The 22,835-nt window shown below is 42.9% G+C and overlaps 1 protein-coding gene across 1 annotated transcript; it reads right to left on the reverse strand.

The window, feature by feature from the left end:
- Positions 1-378: 378 nt before the first annotated feature.
- LOC139562772 (lysyl oxidase homolog 1-like) lies at positions 379-22,334 on the reverse strand. The gene is made up of 7 exons (XM_071380788.1): positions 20,804-22,334; positions 13,458-13,566; positions 12,140-12,277; positions 5,513-5,669; positions 5,127-5,222; positions 3,573-3,688; positions 379-2,161 (listed from the first exon to the last, which is right to left on the reverse strand). Exons 1-7 carry the CDS (start codon positions 21,888-21,890, stop codon positions 2,155-2,157), a joined length of 1,710 nt encoding a protein of 569 aa, XP_071236889.1. The 5' UTR covers positions 21,891-22,334; the 3' UTR covers positions 379-2,154.
- Between the last annotated feature and the right edge of the window lie 501 nt (positions 22,335-22,835).

Here is a 22,835-nt window from a genome sequence, read left to right on the forward strand (position 1 = left end):
GAGTAGGAAACCATAAATAACTTTTCAATATTAAAATCTCAGGGCACTGTTTGTTTGGATGTGTGGCCTATTATGTGAATGCTCCGGAGCAGTGGAATCCCAAACTGACTATGGAATTCTTATTTACACATAATAGGGACAATAAAATGAAGTGCCATATCAAAATGGATATATGTCCAAATCCTAACATGAGATACACACATGAAACTGGAAGTTTAAGTACTTTCCAGCTTGCTCTAATGTTTATGTCTCGTGCATGCCTTGAATACATTTTTGATCCATAATTGCATTATTATTCCACAAAAATAGTTTCTTTTTTTTTAAACACAGTGACAGAAACCACATCGGTAACTACAGCCTGTAAACAACAGTCACATGTCAGTCCAAACACCTTATAGAGGTGTAAATGTATGTCTTTATTGGGTATGTCATTTTTGACAGGTGTTCAAGAAGAGAAGAACTCAAGCAAATTAACATATACTCTTATATTTAATGATACCTGCTATAATCCACAAGTCTGATTGAATAGAATCTCCTAATTATACTTTCCACCTGTCTTGGTAAACATACAATATCAAGAGCAACTAGAATACAAAGAAGTGTTGGTCAATGACAGCATTGATAGACTACTATGTACAATGTTAAAATGGTAATGTTAACGTGTAATATGGTATATAAACAGAATACAAGACTAGACCTGTTCTGCATTTGTTCATGTTTCTAAGTGTTTTACTGTAGGCGTGTGTTGCAACGGAGTGTGTGGGAGGCCATAGTGGGCCATCATCACAGGGATGTCTGATAGAAACCGTACACTCAACTGGAAACAATAGCTCACTCTTTGAGAGGTAGGTAGAGGCGGCATTTTGGCACTCTGTCTGTCTGTAATGCCAGGCTAAACCTACTGGTGTAACGCATCACGACGATAGGTTTTTACAACAGTAGTTTCTTCTTTACAGTCACTCTCTGCCGCAACACACTCAATTTGAACAAATCAAAAGTATGATCTGGATTTGCATATAAAAACGATATATGAGTTCCTGGAATTTCACAAATACAGCAACAATTCAAACACAGTACTAAAGACCCTTTCATTAAAAAAGAGACTAATCCAAATACAATCAATTAAAACAAGTACGGTTCTCTATAGCTAAAACCATGCATCAGTGGGTTAATTGTCATGTGCATTCTTCTTACAAAGCTACAGATAACCTATTTGGCATCTGACCAGTGTTGGTAGTTGAAAAAGAAAAATCCATTGTAAGTTTAATTCTGGAAAGCACCTGGTTGAAAATAAATGGCAGTTCTGCCAACTAAGCTTTATGTTTTCTTGTGAGACAAATACAAAAATGAAGGACGAGGACGAAAACTGACTTTGACGGTTTTTAGAGGCGGTAACGCTCTGGGTTCTGACAGCCTCTTTATGTTGAGTGACTACTTGATGGAGACTAACGTGTGCAAACAAACAAGACCTGGCAACTCACCTCTCTCTAGTCTCTCGATAATATTACACTATGCAGATGTGCCCAGAGAATCACATTGTTTTCAACCTGGCACAAAGAGGCAGAGAGAAGGAAAAAAACAACACTATAATGGTCCTAGTGAGTCACTGGCTGGGCTGCCATGTCTTCCTCCCAGACAGCATGGATGAATGAACAATTTTTTTTATTTGTTGGATAGCAGTTGAGCCCAGACTCGTCTGGGACCACTAATTTCAGCACCAGCTCCATTGCACACCTTATTTAAAACCAAAACAAGCCACTCTGCTTACAGCTGTGAGCAACGTACTCACAATGTCCAAGATGTTTACTATTTCATGGACAAAAGCCTCATTAAGGCTGTCAGAGTAGAACTACGAGCAGTGGGGTTGGTCTGGGAGAGAAGGTTGTGGATAATATAGAAGGAAAACAACAATGGAGACTGTGGGAGACTGGAGTGTTGAGTTTGGTATGGGTTTTCAGTTTGTGTGCTTGTGTAAATATCCCCATGTTTTCTTCAGTGCCACTGGAACCCTTGTTCACTCTGGGCCCAGGAAACCAAAAACAGCACAAACAAAACAACAGCAATAACAATAACAAAATTAATTCCATTCACATTTCAATGGAACAGCACTGTCCTGGAGGACTCGCCCTGGCTGGGCAGCCTTCCCACGTCCGATCAGGACCTTCAGGATGGACACAGAACAAACAACACAATGAGACGGTGTTCATAACACGGAGAGACAGAGAGGTTAGTGTACCTGTCCACACATTCTTACTAAAGGCCTTTTCTGTAGACCGAGGCAACGTTATTATAGTAAACTTAAACTGAAGCTAAAACGAAAACAAATCATGAAAAAACTACTTTAATAAAATAATGAACAAACCTGTTTGAAAAACTACAACTATTATCTTTGACACCAAAACGAACTAAAAGAAAATATAACAATCATGAATTATGTTCAGTTTAATTTAATTTTTTTTGGACAGAAATCGAATTTCAATGGGGTTGTCATGCTTTTGAAGTGTTTTAAAGCTACTGAACCGGGCCGGTAAATGCTGCCAGGAGATGGGTAAGTTTCAAATAGGCCTAATTTGTGCATTACTGTCACTAGCTATCACTAGCTAACAAGGAAAGAAATTGGCGAAGTAGCCAACTTGATTCTTCTTAATGAACGGACATGCCGAAATGTCAGATGGGGTGGTGCATTTTTAGCCCAGTGGGCCTGTCTAACTTTTTTGTTGTTGTGCAAAATCATCATTATCTGGCTAATAATGGGGGCCTTAAAGAAATAAAATGGGCTGGTGAGGGGGCCTCAAGCGAAAAAAATGCCTGGTGTATCAGGGCCGATTTTTGGTCCCAGTCTGCCCCTGTTCTTCTTATATGTACCACTAAAGTTAAAAAGCATTGGATTGGCGTAAACATGGGTGAGAGCGAGTTTCCTTCCACCATATTTGTTTTGCACCAGTCTCAGCGCTTTAAATCCAAGTCACATTGAGCTGGAGTTTAGAATTTAAACCTAACCTTTGACCTGATCAATCATCCCAAAAAACACCCAAAAGAAACTTTACAATATAAATGTCTCCTAGCCTCCCCACATGCTTTCTGTCCCTATCACAAAAAAGAAAACTGAAAGAAAACAATAAAAAAACGAAATAGCATGTTTGTTGTTAGTTATTCACAACTAGGACATACACATAGGGTATATACTGTCATTATACGTTTCTATATCATTCCAACGTCAAATAAAGGGTCAGTTGGTTTTCTGAATGCTTTAGCCCACTCACCATTTAATTATCTGTGTACTCCCTATATACTCCATAGAACTAGAGGTGATTTACCACCTCACTTGTACATTTTCATTGCTCGGATAAAGTATGCTCTGAAGCTGAGTCTCTTTCATAAAAAGAGATGGATTTAGCAGTAATTCGGAGTGTAATAATGCACTTCCTAATCAACCCATTGAAAGTCCCAATAGCCAGTAATCATTCATCTTGGTGACATTGATGAACATGATTCACAGAATCATTAGGTAATGAACTAAAAAACATTATATCAGGTAGTTTGGCATAATAAAGAGACGTTGCTGTACTCACTGAGATATCTTGCAGTTGGTTGTTGTGACAAAGCGTCCCGTGTAGTGGATATTGCACCTCACCACATTGTTGGTGAAGTCGGACTCCAAGATAAGGTACTTGGGGTTGACCTGGAGCTGAGAGGCAGAGGAGGACACAAGAGGATACCACTACAGCTAGGCAGGTAGGAATAAAACAATCACTTACACAGTACTATTATCAGTGGAATTCTGGCAGAGACCGGACGGAGACTCTTGACTTGAGATTCTGTATGTGTAAATAAAACATTTGAAGTGCTGCTTAAATCATCTGTTGATGTCAATGGGGAATTGATGAGGAATTAAGATAGCTATATGTCTGCTGTAGGCTAATTTATGTGCTCTCTGACACCTGGAGTTACATGGCAAATGGTTCAGGAACAAGGGCCAATGTCCAAGGACTAGTCAGCTCTTTCCCTTCTGAGGGGCCAAGGTTGTATCTCTGTTATCTCTGTTACAGTATCCAGAGCACCGGATATTGAATGTGATAGAATAATACTATAGTATCCACGTATGGTTTCTATCTGAGACTTGTTCACTGAGAATAACTCTGATGCTATCTATATGTATGTATGATCTCTGTGGTTACTGTTCACTGAGGATAACTCTGATGCTCTCTATATGTTTGTATGATCTCTGTGGTTACTTGTATCTGTATAACGGTGAACTCTGAATTACTATATGCAAAAATATCTCAGGAATTCTGCCTTATTTACATTGCTGTCATCCCCCATACAAGCATTTAAATGCTGTGACACCCTGTGGAGATCGGGCCTGGGAGTGTTCAGGTTACTGTAAACTTGGTATCATTTGATTGCTCAATGGTGGTTGGTTTTGGGTTGAAAGGTTACACCTTCAGATGTTATAAATGGAATGAAATGCCTGATCTCTCTCTTATCCTGTATCCAGTCTATGCCCAAAACATTGTCAAAGACTCCAGTCACCCAAGTCATAGACTGTTCTCTCTGCTACCGCACGGCAATGCTTTGTAACTTAAGCTTTATGGCTTGTAGGTGAATCCATTCATTGTACAATGTTAATTAAATACCTGCCTTTGATATAGACAATTCTCAGACCAATTCTTGCTAGTCAACGTCAACGCATTGCTTAATGCTTGCTTGTATATTTGAATTATCTTTATGGAGTCAGAGAAACATTTGAATAGGCTAATTGTTTATTCTTCTTACGAGTCGCATGTGAGGTATTTATAATATCATATATACTGTATATAGACATGTCAAATATTACTGTCCACTACATGCAACCCAAGTTAAGATTCGTCCCTCATTGAAACACTTGAGGTCAACACAGACAGGCAGAGAGCGATGGGACTGAATTGCAGTCAAAACGAGTAGATCGGTATGAGCCACAGTCTAGGAAACGTAATGTTTTATAGCTTTAGACAACTTTCCAAATGTAAAACTTTCCGATACATTTTTCCCGGTAACCTTTTCCTATGGAATGTTGCCTTTGGAATGACGCCTTCCTGGAAGCTTACCAAGTACACATCAGAACTTTCCTCTGCTCTTAGTCTCACCTTTAGTATGTAGTTCCCAGGTTGGATGTCTGTTATATCGATCCACTGGCAATCAATATCAGCGTTGTACGTATCGTAGCAGCCCGGACTCAGACCCTGGAGGAACATAGAGGAGAGTTATTCATGTGGAACATGAACAGACTATGCTTATAGCTCAGCAGCAGAGAGACGTGCCTGCACCATCTCTGACTCATAGAAAGACTGAGTGGGGTGGAAGAACTGTTAAACAAGAGACATGTTGTGGTTAATAGCAGAACTCAGATGATGATACCTTGTTGCAGTACCTGCTGCAAGACCATGACACCGACTTGCCTTCGGACAAATGAATGATGCCATGCCAAGTGTATTGGCAAATCTACCTTAGAGAGATGTGTTGGTGTATCTACCTGAGTGTGAGATGTGCAGGCATAACGCTTCAGGTGACCAAAGTCACAGGTGGTGTCCTCCAGACAGAAGCTGGCCTTGTGTCCCTCAGCCACCTTCCTTCCTGTGGTGACCTCCAGCAGGTCATAGTGGCTGAACTCATCCATGCTGTGGTAGTGTCTGTGGGTAGACAGAAGGGCAAATAGGTGGTTGGTAGTGCAACAAGAGGGGAATAAATGTCCACTTTTACCATATAAAAATGCATTTGTGACAGGTAAAACGCGTCTGTGTGTAGCGCAGGAGAGAGAGGAGGCATGGCACAGGGTGGTCAGCAGGGGAACAAAGAAGAGTCCAATTTTAACATTTTTAAATTCAGTTAATGACAGGTGCAACAACCAATACTAGAGACGTGCTCAATTTGCATAAATGATAATTACATGATAATCAGTAAACCAACACATAGCAAACTGTTTACTGCAGGCCACCATCCAAAGTCTTTAAATTAGGTGTGCTTGTTTATTTGAACAGCCCATTGCCCTCACCTGTCAACACTTCAACTCGGTGCAGCTTGACTGAGCATATCACAACGTACCAAAGGAGACTAGAATGTAATTAATACCTACAACCATGCACTGATGAAGCAAGACATTAACAATCGATTGATGTCTGAGGTCTCGTTAGTTACTTTATATCAATCTGGAAAGTTTTAATCACTACCGCAAGATAAGTGAAGGATTGAGCATGTATTCGTGTTGTGTGTGTGTGAATGCGTCTTTGTCAGTACTTGCGTTTGTGTATGCGTGTGTGTGTTTACACAGCTTTAACAGTGTTGGAATGCTGGATTTTGCCACTGCTAGCCTAGTTACCCATGAGAACAAATCATATCCTCAGAATGTGAAATGAGTTACACCACTCCGTATCTCAGTGTACTGCCGGTGCTGGTCCATCTGAAATCATTTACTCTAATAGCCTTGCACCATCTTGTAGCTGGGATGTGGGCCAATGCCAAGTGTCAGACAGTGACCTGAGAGGGCTGACTGTTTACTGTTGCCCTCTGCAGAACAGCATGTTGTGAATATCCTTTCCATACTAACTGTTAACACTGTGGTACTCAGATAAATCCGACCGATACTGTTACACTGTAAGGTTGAGAATACAATGACATACATGGGGGATTCCTTTAAATATGCATTAGAAACAGTGTTGTACAGTGAATAAGAAGGCTTCCTCTGTCTTATTCAGTCTCCTGCTGTTTGGAATAAATGGCAGCATGGTAAATGTAAAACATACTGCATCTTGATTCCCAGATACAGTAATGGCCTCGTATTTCAGCCAAGTTAGATTTCCTATGAAGATGTCATCTGAACTGTGAACACAGTGTCTAATGGCTGAAAAGCTGGAGTGCTTTGTCAACCTATTCATCTCACATGTACTTAAATGTATCCTAATCCTAATTATTGAAATGAATCACCCTTTCTTGCTATTTTTACTGAAAGTCACATTCCAGATTCCAGACACTAAGAATTTTGTCAGTGTTTGTTTTGGTGAATGCAGTGCAGGTGTGGTAAGTGCTGGAGCTGGTTCAGTCAGTAGGACTCAGACTGTATAAATAATAACCCAGTCTCCTTACCTCATTCTCCCTGTTTTAACATAGCTACAACTTTTTACTGGCGTAGTCATTAAAAGATTGAATGGAGGCTTGGAGGGAAAGGCAGACGGGTACTTTCCACCAATGGAGGAGGTGACAAATGGAAGAAGTAATTCGTTCCATAGCAGTTGGAGATGGTAAACAGCTCCTCTCAGGTGAGGAACAGTGTGTTTTCCGCAGGCTTAAAGCTACACCTTGCGATTCTCTAAGGGGGAATCTGCACCGACTACACAGGGAATCTGTAAACACAGAGGAATTGAAAGGGCTGTACACTGGGTATCCTGAGAGGGCAGCTCTCTGCAAAACACCCTCTGTATTTGGTGTGTGTGTGTGTGTGTGTGTGTGTGTGTGTGTGTGTGTGTGTGTGTGTGTGTGTGTGTGTGTGTGTGTGTGTGTGTGTGTGTGTGTGTGTGTGTGTGTGTGTGTGTGTGTGTGTGTGTGTGTGTGTGTGTGTGTGTGTGTGTGTGTGTGTGTGTGTTTGTGTGTATGTGTATGTGTCTATGGGCAGGGGTTTGGAGGCGGGTGTTCAGTGCAATGGGGGTTTGACATATGGGCATTATTTTTGTTCCCGCGTCAGACGTTTATCTAGATGGAAGCCTTGAGATTGTTATCTCTCTGTGAGAGTGGGACAGACAGGGAGACACTGGGCCTAGAGCTGTCTGGGCTGGAGGGCCCTTTTCCTCGCCTTGGAATCCTGAATCTCCCCTTGTGACTATGTCAACTAGAGAGATTTAACTTTTGGAAGGACACAGAGAGAAGGCTGGAATAAGACTGGCTTGTAATCCTAACATACAAAACATTCCAATCCCACTTTGCACTTTATAACCACAAGTAATTTTCCAGTTGTGTTAAAATGCAATACAAAGACTTCCAGGAGGCCAGGCAGGAGAAGGGCGGGAAATATTTAGTGGATGGTGTTTGCATTCCATACAGTCCAACCAGATTACAGGAAGCCCAGAAATGTATCACATAACACCTGGGCAAACAGTAGCCATGGCCTTTGACCTTAGAGGTAATGCTTGTGCTACATAAAAATAAAGAGAAGAAAAGAGGAGCATAATCTGAATATCTGCATGTACAGTGCCTTCGGAAAGTATTCAGACCCCTTGAGTTTTTCCACACTTTGTCACGTTACAGCCTTATTCTGAAATGGATGAAAAAAAAAAAAAAATCAACACACAATACCCCATAATGCCAAAGTGAAAACCGTTTTTTAGAAATGTTTGCAAATGTATAAAAAATGTAAAATAGAAATACCTTATTTACATAAGTATTCAGACCCTTTACTATGAGACTCGAAATTGAGCTCAGTTGCATCCTGTTTCCATTGATCATCCTTGAGATGTTTCTACAACTTGATTGGAGTCCACCTGTGGTAAATTAAATTGATTTTACATGATTTGGAAAGGCACACACCTGCCTATGTAAGGTCCCACAACCAATGAGGTCGGATTATGTCGAGGCACAGATCTGGGGAAGGGTAGAGTTCCTCTGTGGAGATGGGAGGACCTTCCAGAAGGACAACCATGTCTGCAGCACTCCACTAATCAGGCCTTTATGGTAGTGTGGCCAGGCAGAAGCCACTCCTCAGTAAAAGGCACATGACAGCCAGCTTGGAGTTTACCAAAAGGCACCTAAAGACTCTCAGACCATGAGAAATAAGATTCTCTGGTCTGATGAATCCAAGATTCAACTATTTGGCCTGAATGCCAAGTGTCACGTCTGGGAGGAAACCTGGCACCATCCCTACGGTGAAGCATGATGGTGGCAGCATCATGTTGTGGGCATGTTTTTCAGGGGCAGGGACTGCGAGACTAGTCAGGATCGAGGTAAAGATGAACGGAGCAAAGTACAGCGAGATCCTTGATGAAAACCTGCTCCAGAGCGCTCAGGACCTCAGACTGGGGCGAAGGTTCACCTTCCAACAGGACAACGACCCTAAGCACACAACCAAGACAACACAGGAGTGGCTTTGGGACAAGTCTCTGTATGCCCAGCCAGAGACCGGACTTGAAACCGATCAAACATGTCTGGGGAGACCTGAAAATAGCTGTGCAACAACGCCTCCCCATCCAACCTGACAGAGCTTGAAAGGATCTGCAGAGAACATTGGGAGAAACTCCACAAATACAGGTGTGCCATGCTTGTAGCGTCATACCCAAGAAGACTAATCGCTGCCAAAGGTGCTTCAACAAAGTACTGAGTAAAGGGTCTAAATACTTATGTAAATGTGATATTTCTTATTTACATTTTTTAAAATAAATTAGTAAACATAAAAAAAAAAAACTGTTTTTGCTTTGTCATTATGGGGTATTGTGTGTAGATTGTGTGTAGATTGATGAAGAAAAAAATATATTTAGGATGATGCTGTAACATAACAAAATGTGAAAAAAGTCAAGGGGTCTGAATACTTTCTGAAGGCACTGTACATCATCCGGATTTGAACTGTGTACATCTATTGTACTGTTTGATCATTATTGATCACTCTATTGTGTAAATGGACATAAATGTTATATTGAGATGTACATATTTTTTTATAGAGAAATTTGAATCTAATGATGCACACTGTATTTAAATGAAACAGAGTTCATGCTATCTGTTTGTCTCCATAAAACACGGATTCTAAGGTTTTATCCTAAACTTTCTGTACCGTATAACATTTGCTCAATACACAAATTAAAATAGGGATGGATTAAGGGGTCATATACTGACTACACATTGTATTCAAATATTCCATTGGGGGGCAAAATGTAGGACAGTGAAGTTGATTTGGTAAAGAGTTGTTCTTTTCTCAAACAAGCACACTTGTTACTGTGTTCTGTGTTGTTCCACTAACACAAATCCATGTCATCATATAATACCAGGCACCAGGCCTATGATGCCAGGGCTCAGATTGACAGGAACATTTATGGATTCTATTACATTTCCATTGGCCAGTCAAATCGAGCTGTTGCGTTGGCTAAATCCCGCCCTGGAAACCAATGTATAAACGAACAGTGATGTCACCAGGCAACATTGCCAATCTGCTAATGGGCAGTCAACATTCCATAGAGCTGAGGACAGTAAGTACAGCCTGAGACTTGTTGCACAAACCCGAGGAACACAGACATACTGTGACCAATAAAACCGTTGTGGAACGCAAGGTCATAGAGGAAGGGCAGGGCAGAGAGTGTCCAAACATATCAGTGATGTCATGACATACTGTATTAAGTAAAGTCATGATTTCACCAAAAAGAGCAAATGTGAACGCACTGACCTCAGCTAACCAAACTAATACAAAACGAATGAGCTAAACAGCCAACTTGAAATGTCACATGAAACAGCACATCTGATTAACCCTGTAGAGCAAGGATCTTACCGTTTTTAGCATAGCAAGGTTGTGTACAATGGCGCCGGAGAGGATGGCTGCTGTTTTATGGGCTCTTAACCAACCGTGCTATTTGGTAGTTTTTTCGCATTGTTTGTAACTTATTTTGAACATAATGTTGCTGCTACCTTCTCTTATGACAGAAAAGAGCTTCTGGACATCAGAACAGCGATTACTCACCTTGAATTGGAAAAATTATTTTTCTTTAATGTGCCGGACGAGAGGGATTTACTCCAGACACCCGAACAGGTCCTCATCCCCATCATTTGCAGGAGAAAGAGACTGAGGTTTGGCGGAAGGAGATCGGGGTGCATTGTGAGGATCCAGTGACGAGTGGCTAATCTGCCTTTGCCATCTGTCCTATTTGCCAATGTACAATCGCTGGATAATAAAATGGACAAACTAAAAGCACGTATTTCCTACCAACGGGACATTAAAAGCTGTAATATCTTGTGTTTCACAGAGTCGTGGCTTAACGATGACATGAATAACATACAGCTGGCGGGTTATACACTGTACCGGCAGGATAGAACAGCAGCCTCTGGTAAGACAAGGGGTGACGCTGTGTGTATAGTTGTAAACAACAGCTGGTGCACGATATCTAAGGAAGTATCGAGGTTTTGCTTGCCCGAGGTAGAGTATCTACCTAGAGAGTTTTCATCTATATTCTTCGTAGCTGTCTATTTACCACCACAAACCGATGCTGGCACTAAGACCGCACTCAATGAGCTGTATACGGCCATAAACAAACAGGAAAACGCTCATCCAGAGGCGGCGCTCCTAGTGGCAGGGGGCTTCAATGCAGGGAAACTTAAATCCGTTTTACTCATTTCTACCAGCATGTTAAATGTGCAACCAGAGGGAAAAAAACTCTAGACCACCTTTACTTCACACACAGAGACGGGTACAAAGCTCTCCCTCGCCCTCCATTTGGCAAATCTGACCATAATTCTATTCTCCTGATTCCTGCTTACAAGCAAAAACTAAAGCAGGAAGCAGGACTGTTTTGCTAGCACAGACTGGAATATGTTCCATGATTCTACCAATGGCATTGAGGAGTACAGCACATCAGTCACTGCCTTCATCAATAAGTGCATCGATGACATCGTCCCCACATGAACTGTACGTACATACACCAACCAGAAACCATGGATTACAGGCAACATCCACACTGAGCTAAAGAGTAGAGCTGCCGCTTTCAAGGAGCGCGACTCCTGAACATCTAATCAAATGGCTACCCAGATTATTTGCATTGCCCCCCCCCCCTCTTTTATGCTGCTGCTACTCTCTGTTATTATCTATGCATAGTCATTTTAATCACTCTACCTATATGTATATATTACCTCAATTACCTCGACTAACCGATGCCCCCGCACATTGACTCTGTACCGATACCCCCTGTATATAGCCTCGCTATTGTTATTTTACTGCTGCTCTTTAATTATTTGTTACTTTATTTTTTATTTTTTTGTATTTATCTTAAAACTGCATTGTTGGTTAAGTGCTTGTAAGTAAGCATTTCACTGTAAGGTTTACACCTGTTGTATTTGGCGCATGTGACAAATACAATTTGATTTGAGTATCATAAACCAATAGCATATACTGTATGGGTTTGGGGAAACACTGGTTACTCACTGATGGCAGCTGTGCCACTCCCAGGTGTGTCGAGGTCGGTTGGGCATGAAGTCAGCCGTCCCCTGGTTCTTAACCCTCTGTGGGAAGCGAAGCAGGACTCTGACGTCATAGTCTGTAGTCTCAGCGCTGTAGGCAGTGCTGTGGGAAGACAAACACAAAGTATGGAATAGCAATGAGTGAAGGAAAGTACAGATGGCTACAGAGAACTAGTCTCCCAATGGTTGTCCCGGTGAGTTTCTGATACCTCAGGCTCACAATGTGTTCCTGCAACAAGACAGAATTAAGCGGGTCTGGAAAAGCTGGGGGGAAAAAATATGTTAAATAAATAATTCACACTACAGATTACTGTGATTAATCTCCATAGCCTACTGCACACGTTTTCAGTTTTGTAGCAAGGAAATCTTTGAAGTGGACAGGCATACACTGTGTAGAGAAGTCCAATATGAACACATTTTTTAGAATTGTTTTAATAATAACCTGCATTCCAAAGTATCAGTAAAAATCATTGTAATTCATCTTATGGCTGTTGTTGACATTGGGGTGTATAGCACATTATACAAGGCCATCTGTCCATGATCGCTGATAACACAGACAGGATATGAGAGGGCTTCGAGGAATGGCTGTGCTTGAGATGGGAAGGAGGGCAACCAGGAGAGCCAGTGGGACAACAAAGTTCATCGCCATCATTTAAATGCTCTGCTGTCTGGGCAATTGTACCGTACCCATCTAACCCTGGTGCCAAAGTCAGAGGAACATTATGTGTGCTGCGACTGCAGACCAAACCACTCAGAGAACCGTTTACTGACAGGCCATGTTACATAGGCAAGCCTTAGGCTGCGTTTACACAGGCAGCCAAAATCTGATCTTTTGCCCAATTATTGGCAAAATACATGATCTGATTGGTCAAAAGACCAATTAGTGGCAACACATCCAAATTGTATAAATGCAGCCTTAGTGACAGGCCTAGGTGACCAGATTTCAGGTTATTGATGTTGCACTGTGAACTGGGTTCCAAACTTTATATACTGCAGCTTAGATAAGGAGTACATTTACTAAGCACGTAGATAAAACAGTCCGGCGCTGAGACATAATATGCTAATATTCACGCATAGGCACATGGAATCTTTCAATCTGTTCTAACTGGAGGAGACTGATTGTCCATCAGAATGTGTATACTGGCTTACAAAAACTGGTGATAATCTTTCATGCCATTAAAGTGTGCAGAGTGACTACTAACAAAGTTATTGTATGTTCTCCTCATCCAAAGCAAACACAGACACTTATTAAAACACTTAAAAGGTTTAAAATGGTCTCTTACCTTGCCAAGCATTTCTCCTCAGCAGCACAGCGGAGAGAGTACATGTGAGCCCTCTGGATGTACGTGGAGGCCTGCACATAGTTGGGATCAGGAACCAGGTCTGGCAAACCTAGAACAACACACTTGGCTCAACACATAGTATCCTTCGACAGCAATTGATTCAATCATGTTAGTATCAATACCTTGATGCCAATGTCAACTTTTACAGGTCTGCTTCCTCCCTTGACATAATATAGAGTATTGCTGTGGTGCACCGACCAGTGAGATCATTCCTCAAATAAAACAGCACAGCTTTACACCTGTTTATCAGCTATATTTCATTACCCTGCGTTGTGTTATTGTAAGGACTTTGATACAGATGCAGTAGAAGTTCCCGCTTTTAATGACGTGCAGCTTATAAAGCCTTCCTAAACACTACATACATGTGTTACAAACCATTTATAACCGTATTTCATGCTTTTATAAATGCTTCATAAATGTGACATAACCACCAATGTCAAATGTGACATAACCCACTCTGTCAAATATGACATAAACTTGTGCTTTATAAAGGGTGGTATAAGCACCGCTTAATTAAAGGCCTTATAAATCATATTAAATTGAGGCTTCACAAAGCATTTATAAACCTGTCATACATCTTGGTAGAGCATGGCAACGCCAGGATATTGGGTTTGATTCCCAGGACCACCCATACGTAAACATTTATTCACGCATGACTGTAAGTCGCTTTGGATAAAAGCGTCTGCTAAATGTCATATATTAATTCACTAAAACATTTCTAGGATGGCCCAACCTCTTTCCCTCTTGGGTGCATAGTCAATATTGGACCTGAACTCAACTTTCCCCAAAATGCTGTGCTGCAGAAGGACACACGCTCTAATGTGTCCCTTAAAAAATATTTGTTTTTGATTTCCCCCATTTCTTCTGGTTTACCCCAGTTTTTTAAACATTTTTTTTAATAGAAAAACAACCAAATTTGATTTTTTGTGTTCACAACAATGCTTAAACTACATTAGGGGATGACTTTTGAGGTCTGGAAAAAATCTAAGAAACTAAGATTTTTGAATGTTGTTTGGTTAGCAGGTTTTCTGTAGTGCAGTAAGCACATATGTAATGTGATTCGGCCGCCAATGGAATTGGTTGAGTAAAAGGCCAGCAACACCGTATTATTCAGAGCCCCATGAAATGACACCATCTATACATACTAGAGACCCTACAATACTTTTACTCCGGCACGCAGAATACTTCTTGCTCTAAGCCAATATGTATTCCATATACAGTGATTCGAATTGGGGGCATTTATTTGACCTTGGAACATGTTTTAAACCCCAAATTTAATGCAAATGTCACTTATATGAAAATGAACAAATATGAATCATTGTTAATGTTTAGACAATTATTTTTCATATATCGTTAATGGTTATTGACACTTTTCTAATATTACGCTGGGTACTTTTATTTAAAACATTTCTGAAATTCCGTGACATGGAAGTACTTTTTTAGTGTTGCCGACGAGACACTGATCATATTATGAGCTCAAATGCCCACTTGTGCTGCCGCTGGACAGCGAAAGGATATTTTCTCCAAATGATTTCTGAGGGACTACACACATGTGGCTATTCTGTGTTGAGCGGTTAACAAAGAAACAGGTCCTTCTATATGCTTAATATAGAGTTATTTATGAAACTTTAGTTGTGATACAAACGTTGGGCTATATGTTAGAATTTCTTTTGCATTTTACCCCCTTTTTCTACTCTCATTGCTGCAATGCCCCAACAGGCTCTGGAGGCGAAGGTTGAGTCATGCGTCCTCCAAAACATGACCCGCCAAACCGCGCTTCCTAACACCCGCCAGCGTAACCCAGCCGCACCAATGTGTCGGAGGAAACAACTGACAACCAGGGTCAGCCTGCAGGCTCCCGGCCCGCCACAAAAATTGAGCCTAGTAAAGCCCCCCCCGTTCAAATTCTCCCCTAACCCGGACGACGCTGGGTCTATTGTGCACCGCCCTATGAACCTCCCATTATGGCCGGTTGTGATACAGCCCGGGATCGAACCTGGGTCTGTAATGCGATGCAGTGCCTTAGACCGCTGTGCCACTCGGGAGGTCTATATGTTTAGATTTTTAATACATTCTAAGACTGCAAGATGCGACTCTGATGATGAATGGCATGAGCTCTAGTTTGTTTCTTGCGCAGGCTGCAAACACTTCATCAGTCTCTCATTCACAATTTGACAAGCACTTGATAATGCCTCAAAATTCCTGGCGGCATCCCCCTTGTGTGGCTGTAATGCCCTCTTAAAACATCCAGGTCTTTTTGTGGCCAGTGGCCGTTGTACCTATGGGCTGAATATAATAATTATAATTCCCTTCTCCCGGCTGCTAATAGCCTTGCTTCGAAGCACCTCTCACTTCCATGATTCTCTCAGATATCTCAATTCTTATTAACCAATGACTGTCACATGATCTGTTCCTTCTCACCGGCATCTCAGTGCCTGTAGGCTACAAGTGAAGACAGACACATCGGGGACGCAACTGCACGCGTCCTTCTTATCAAATTCCGAGGCGCATATTGAAGATATTGGAATAACTGTCCACATTTACTTTTCGTCAGCCAACAAGATGAGTAGACCTAACGAACAGCAGAAGCACTAGCCTCTGTCAATCTACTATCCCCCATGGTACAAAAGTTGACCTATTCTATTGCATTTTTATAGTGAAGTTATCTTCCCCAAACTTGAAACTCACGCGCCGCCTATGTATGCCAGTTAGGCTCTACACCGGTTATAAAGCAAATTAATGTGCTTAATTATAAGAAGTTATTTGGCCACTTTAGTTGTGATTCAAACCTTGTGATACAAAATATATTGGCCTATGGGCTACGCTACATGACGTGTGCAAATCATGATTTTAGAGGGTAAATCATCTTTAATATTGCAGATAGATTGTGGCATATATATATATATACAGTACCAGTCAAAAGTTTGGACACACCTATTCATTCAAGGGTTTCTATTTATTTGTACTATTTTCTACATTGTCAAATAATAGTAATAGTTAAGACATCAAAACTATGAAATAACACATATGGAATCACGTAGTTACCAAAAAAAGTGTTAAAAACAGGGTATGAGATTAGGTGTAATGTGACTAACATGACATCACTTTAGAGTGTGTGCCATCCTTCAGCACAACATGTCACCCTGTATAAAGCATGATTACATCATATTCGACATAGTGGGGTTATGTCACAGTTGACAATGGTGATCATTTTACGTAGCGCTTATGAAGGCTTTATGAAGCCTTTAGAAGCTGAACGTCATGTAAAGAGGGACCGAAGATTTAGTGTAGAGTTATGACCACAAGTTACATATGGCAGCACATTCAGATAGGTGGAAATAAGGGTCCTGTGGTCCGTAGTCAGGAATCACTAATTACAGTACATTCCTGATGATCATCTCAGAAGGATTAGTACTCCCTCCCTATAGGTCACTATAGATTCTGATCTTAGTGTACACAAAAAAGCTAATCATGCCAAGAAAAATAAAATGGAGTATACATGAATGAGTCATTCATTCTTTAAAAAATTCTTCCATCAAAACCTGAATGTGAAAGTGAAAACATGGTTGGTACACACAGGGAGATAATTATGCTAAAACGCTGGGGACTCCTTATATGATGTGTTGTTTCATGACACTAATCCTAATTTGAACCTGTCATTCCATGTTAACCTTTGGCATGAAAAATACATTCAGACTATTCATATCTGGAGGGGATAATGCTAAGCATTAGATAATCAACTTCATCAACTAGACTTGCAATTCTGTTCTGCTACAGTAGCCAACGTTTATATTTAATATTTGTTGTGTGCTCCTAGTAATCAAAAATTGAAAGATATTTCACATTAATGCAAGAAAATGAGCGAGATGGAGGGAGAGAGAAAGAGAGAGAGAAAGAGAGACAGAGCAGCACGCTAAGGTAAAACAACAATGATCTCACACCCCTCTGTTCCTAAACAGGGCCAGTGACCGACTCTGTCAGAGAAACAGAAGAATAAATAAAAAAGCAGGCCTGCGTTGTCAGAGCTAATGTGTGTCCCATTTCCAGTAAAGGGCATGCCAGAAAGGGTCACTGGGATACCTTATCACCACCCTCTTCCCTCCCCCTTTACCTCAACCTCAAAGGCCAGACATCCACTTAAATGTGAACCAGTTGGAGCAACATAAAGTCAATCCCAAGTTTTGACCTCTGGTACCATTCAAAAACTACCATCTGCTTCATTTTGGTTCCAGCAAAATTGACAAAACAGTAAAACAACTGAAGCCATATGGGGACATGATATTTAGCGTTGTGCTTTTCTATTCCCACTCTGTCATCACTGTTGTTTACAGCAGGCCTTGGATACAGTTTGTTTATAGGAATTCTACAGAGAAAGCTTCCTATCTCCTCTGCCTGTTTAACGTCCAGGTGAGCCTTCCCCAGTTTAGACACGGGTTCAAGTGAGGGTTCTGTCTTTCCCAGCACTGTGTACACATCCTATTTGTCATCTCTCTCTGAAGCAGACTTACAGGCCACGGGAAGCTTCCTGGGGCAGACCATGTAAACACTGTAAGGCCTGTGTGAAATGCAGAGGTTTTCCATCCAGCAGCAGACTAGGCTCCCTCTTCTTTCGGCAAGGCCTTTGTTCTTTAGCCCCCTAATCTCCGGAAACTGGAAATTGGGTATTTTTCAGAGGGATATAGTGTGTCTGAACCAAAGGCTGATCAGCCCTCGAAAGCATTTGACAAGGCTGTACATACTGTATCATATTCTAAGTGGGGCACTAGAGAAAATATGTTGGATTTTGCCAGTTCTTTTATAATGTCTTTCCCTGAAAGTGTACAATACACAACATGCAAACACATCCCTTTTACGAAGTCAATGGTATGTCATTTATTTTTTGAGAACAGCTCTTTCATTATAGTGGGTGCATGTGAGAATACGTGAGAGCTTAAGAGTGGTGAGAGAATAGAGTGCAATACAAATATTGCACTATATAATAGTGCTGTGACGGTTGCAGTCACAGCACTCCATAAACAAGGCAAGTCCGAGCTTATTGCAACACACCAACACAGGCTCTTTCCACATCCCTCATTTATCTTGTTCCCATTCAGGCCATTTGGCAATAAACAAGACAAGTTACTACTTATCTCTATTGACAATTCAATACATTAACACTTCCCACTGGGCAAAAACTGGTTGAATCAACGTTGTTTCACGTTAGTTGACAACTCAACCAAATATAAATCAAAACTAGACATTGAACTGATGTCTGTGCCCAGTGGACTTTGGATAGTCCATGTGTAGATGCTCTACAGACTACCTAGAGACTATCACTAACATTTCAACTGACTATCTATTAACCTTAACCCTAATCCTAAACTTAACCCTTATCCTAAACCTAAACTTAACCCTTACCCTAGCTCTAGCCCTAACCCTTATTCTAAACCTAACCCTAACTGTAACCTAATCAAGCAGTTTCTTATCAACAGATAGTTTGTTGATAGTATGACCATCTGTAGAGCATCTATAAATGGACTAGCCAGACTATCCAAATAAAATGTGACCCTCAATACCTCTGTATCTAATCTGTCTTTGATTTGAGTCCTATTCATTTGAGTGGGAACAAAGCGATCCGGTCTCCACATTTGAAGGTATGTCAGTTAAATTGGATCCCTTGCAGCCTGCCTTTGCTTCTATTGACTGTCAGCCCACTGGAAGAACCTCTATCACATTGATTAAATGGCGTGTGAGAAAGCTGAGGCATCTGCACACATGTTGGCTGCGTCTAGGACAGAGAAGAATGCTTCCACATTCCAGTGTCTTAATGAGTGAGACTGAGTTATGGAACTGAAGCACATGGCACATTAAAGAGCCTGATGCACAGCCTGGCCAGGCAGAGGAATAGAGATATGTGTATGTCAATCCTCCATGCTCCCAACCAGAGGAGAGTACCCCATCTGATGTCCCAGCCCCTCAGGCCATGGAGGCTCCTAGCAGCTAGAACAGAGAAAACTCCCACACACGTGTTGGCGATTGCGTCACTTTTCGCCACACGGCTTCAGTTACTCTAAATAAATGTTTTCCACATTGCTAACTTTGGGCTCCAATAACAAAGTCGGTGTCCACCCCTTACCCTCACCATACTCCCTAACCCGGCCCTATGATTGGCTCTCAGGACAGAGTCTATCAATTACCCTTGGTTTTCAAGAAATTGTGTGTTTTGAATTACAAAACGACTCCTGGGCCTTTTGGCTGGGCCGCTGCATGTCTAAGAGCAGCTTATTGATGCTCCCTCCCTCCCTCTTCACCCCAGCTCATACTAAATATTTGTTTGATTTCCTGAGGCAATGGACCATGTGAAACAGGGACTTTCCACTTCTCCGCCCCCCCCCCCCTCCTCTCTCTCTCTCTCTCTCTCTCTGGGAGTGGTACAGGCAGCACCCCCCTCTCTCCCATCCCGCTCACCCAGGCCCCAGTCACCCTCCTCCAGCCAGCCCCAACACCGAGGTCACCTCTATTCCCAGGTTCTACACCCAGACCTCCCCAAGAGCCAAGCCATTTTCAGCAGACTATTACTCCCCAAGCTATGGCACAGTGAGCCCAGTGTGTGCGCTCACAACATTGGCAGGCCTTTCTCAAAACCTGGTTTCAATAACCCCTGTGAGTGAGGTAGAAAAGATTAACCGTCCTTCAGTAGAGTTTGCTTTTGTTTTGGCAAATTATAATTGAAAGACTTGAGCCAGAAAATAGCAATGGTTATTTAAAAAGAGATTTCCATGTACTGTGTTCTGGGCCTGCGAGATGTGAAATGAAAGACCTCTAGGAAACAGTGTACTTCTCCAGCTGCTGAGGCACATAGCTGGGGAGACAGGTGGTAAGGGTTCTGTCCCCTTGGGCTCACACTATCCACCGCTGTCAGGAAGCAGCAGAGGAGCAGAGGAGAGGAGCCACATTCCCTTCTTGTTTTCTCTCCTTCAACTGAGGAAAAACTTGGATGTGACCCCACAAGTGCATCATCCACTTCACATGTGCACTACCATTAGGATCTGGTGGTTCCTTTGTGGTTTGCATGACTGTCTTGTACTGCTCACATCAAACAGACTATAAAGTTGACTAAATAGAAGATGACAAATCTCTCTTGTTTCTTTAGGACCACATACAGATCATCTTTCATACTTTCAAAACGAAATACTGTACATTCTGATGATTTAAAACATTTGGTTGGACAGTGGACAAAGGGCTGGCTTTGTTATAAGACATAAGACGTTGAACTAAATGACTTTGTGCATGTTAATTGCGCGTACCTCTCTGTTCCGGCCGGTAGACACTCCCGACGTTGACGCTGGGGTTCTCCACGGCTGTGTTGGAGTTTCTTCCTGGCACCACAGGCTGGTGGAAGGGAGGCTGTGGTTGCACCTGAGGTCTACCGAACGGGGGGAACTGCTCGTACTGGGGGCTTCGTACTGGAGGCTGAGCGCCAGCCACTGTCCTGTCCGGGGCAGCGGGCACTGTGTCGGCAGCGGCAGCAGCAGCAGGATCTTCTCCTCCATTGTAGAGGCTGTGTGTGTATCTGCGGTCCAGGCCATCTGAAAAGGGTGGCTGGGCAGCCCGTGCTGGCACAACAGGCACGGCAGGTACGGCAGGGTTGGGCCCGTAGCTATAGGACTGGTAGTAACGGTAGCCATCCTCACCATAGTCCTGCGGGGAGCGTGGAACCACAGGTGCCAGACCAGCACCAGTTCCATACCCGACTCCAGTGTATCCTCTACCACCAGCACCATATCCTCCACCACCAGCACCATAGCCTCCACCTGTGGCCCTCTGGAAGGGTGGCTCCGCGTAGCCCCGACCTGCTCCCTCCACCACACTAGGATCATAGGGCAGGGGGTAGGGCTGCTGAGGGAAGGGGTATTGTGGGTAGGGTTGGACAGGGACGTTGTAGGAAGATGAGAAGGATGATGAGGATGACGAAGAGGACCCAGTGGATGGCCTGAAGCGGGGGTTGGTGGAGCCTGTCCCCACGGAGCCCTGGCGCCAGTTGTCGGGCACCTGTCCGAAGCCAAATGGATGTCTGGCCTGTCCTCTCACGGTCTCCGAGCCTCCCCTGGAGGGGGCCTGCCTGCGTACATTCCCACCTTGTGGTCTGTGGGGGGTTCGGGGGCGAGAGTCAGCCACCACCACTCTGTGACTTCTCTCCTGTTCCTGTGCTCCGGCAGGGACGTACTCAGCTCCACTGTTGAGGAGGCTGAACCTCCGGCCGTTGTTCTCCCACTGGATCATTTGTCTCCAGGGGGTGGCAGCGCCATCCTGCCCCACAGCCTGGTCCTGGGCCCATCCGGAGCCCAGTAGTACACACACCAAGCTCGTCACAACAAGAGGCAGCATCATCATGACACTAAATACACCTCAACTCACCACCACACAGAGAAAACAACCAACAACCAACAGCCACTCAAACACGACCAACCACCTGTAGCCTATGTCAACACAGCATGAATCCTCTTCTGGGGGTATGGAGCAGCGCGTGGTGGGGGTGTGGAGAGGATAGCAGGAGGATATGCCAGTGGTTCTGTCCATTCGCTGCTCCTTACAGCTGGCTAGAGAGGCTAAGGATCAGTCTGTGTCCAGGAGCAGTCATATCCGGGAGGGGGGGAGTGGGCTTCAGAGGCCCCGCTGGTGGTGCTAGTGTCTGTTAGTGCTGTGAGAGAATGCCCTGTCTTCCTGGCTGTCTAGCTGCGCTGTGACTGTCAGTTGACTGAGCATTGCTCTCACTCAGCCTTCTGGAGAGGAGTGCCTGCCTGTGTGCCTCGACTGCAGCCTTCTATTTGCTTCTCTGATTGCTTACAATGGGCTGTGAAAAAAAGCACTCTCAACTTCTGTTTTTCAAAGGAGAGGTCCCACATGGCCCTAGTGCTAGAGCGGTTTCCTGGACTGACTGCTGGAGCCAGAACTCGCTCTGTAAGGCTTCCAGAGTCAACATCACCATCTGCAAAGGCACTCAGATTTATACCGCGGCTCACTTTCCATTGCCCAAATTCTTTTATCATCTTGAACAAGCAAAGATGCGTTGAACATGGCCTGGATTCACCCACACAGGTGTCTAGCAAACCCTTTAACTTCATAACTACCTACAGATGGGAAATAACATATAACAAAAATAACTTTAGAAAGGAATTGGTAACAGAGTTTTGCTCACTCAGATCAGTTCAGTTACAATGAGCAACAGGTTCCGTTAAACTGGAGAATTGATGAAGAGGAGAGAGTGTGAGGGACAGCTTTCAGAGAAACACAGAGGGATCAGATAGTCTTTGATTCAATCAGATCGGCCTTTGAAAA

Source organism: Salvelinus alpinus, chromosome 33, assembly GCF_045679555.1.
Source record: "Salvelinus alpinus chromosome 33, SLU_Salpinus.1, whole genome shotgun sequence".
In the NCBI taxonomy this organism is placed as follows: domain Eukaryota; kingdom Metazoa; phylum Chordata; class Actinopteri; order Salmoniformes; family Salmonidae; genus Salvelinus; species Salvelinus alpinus.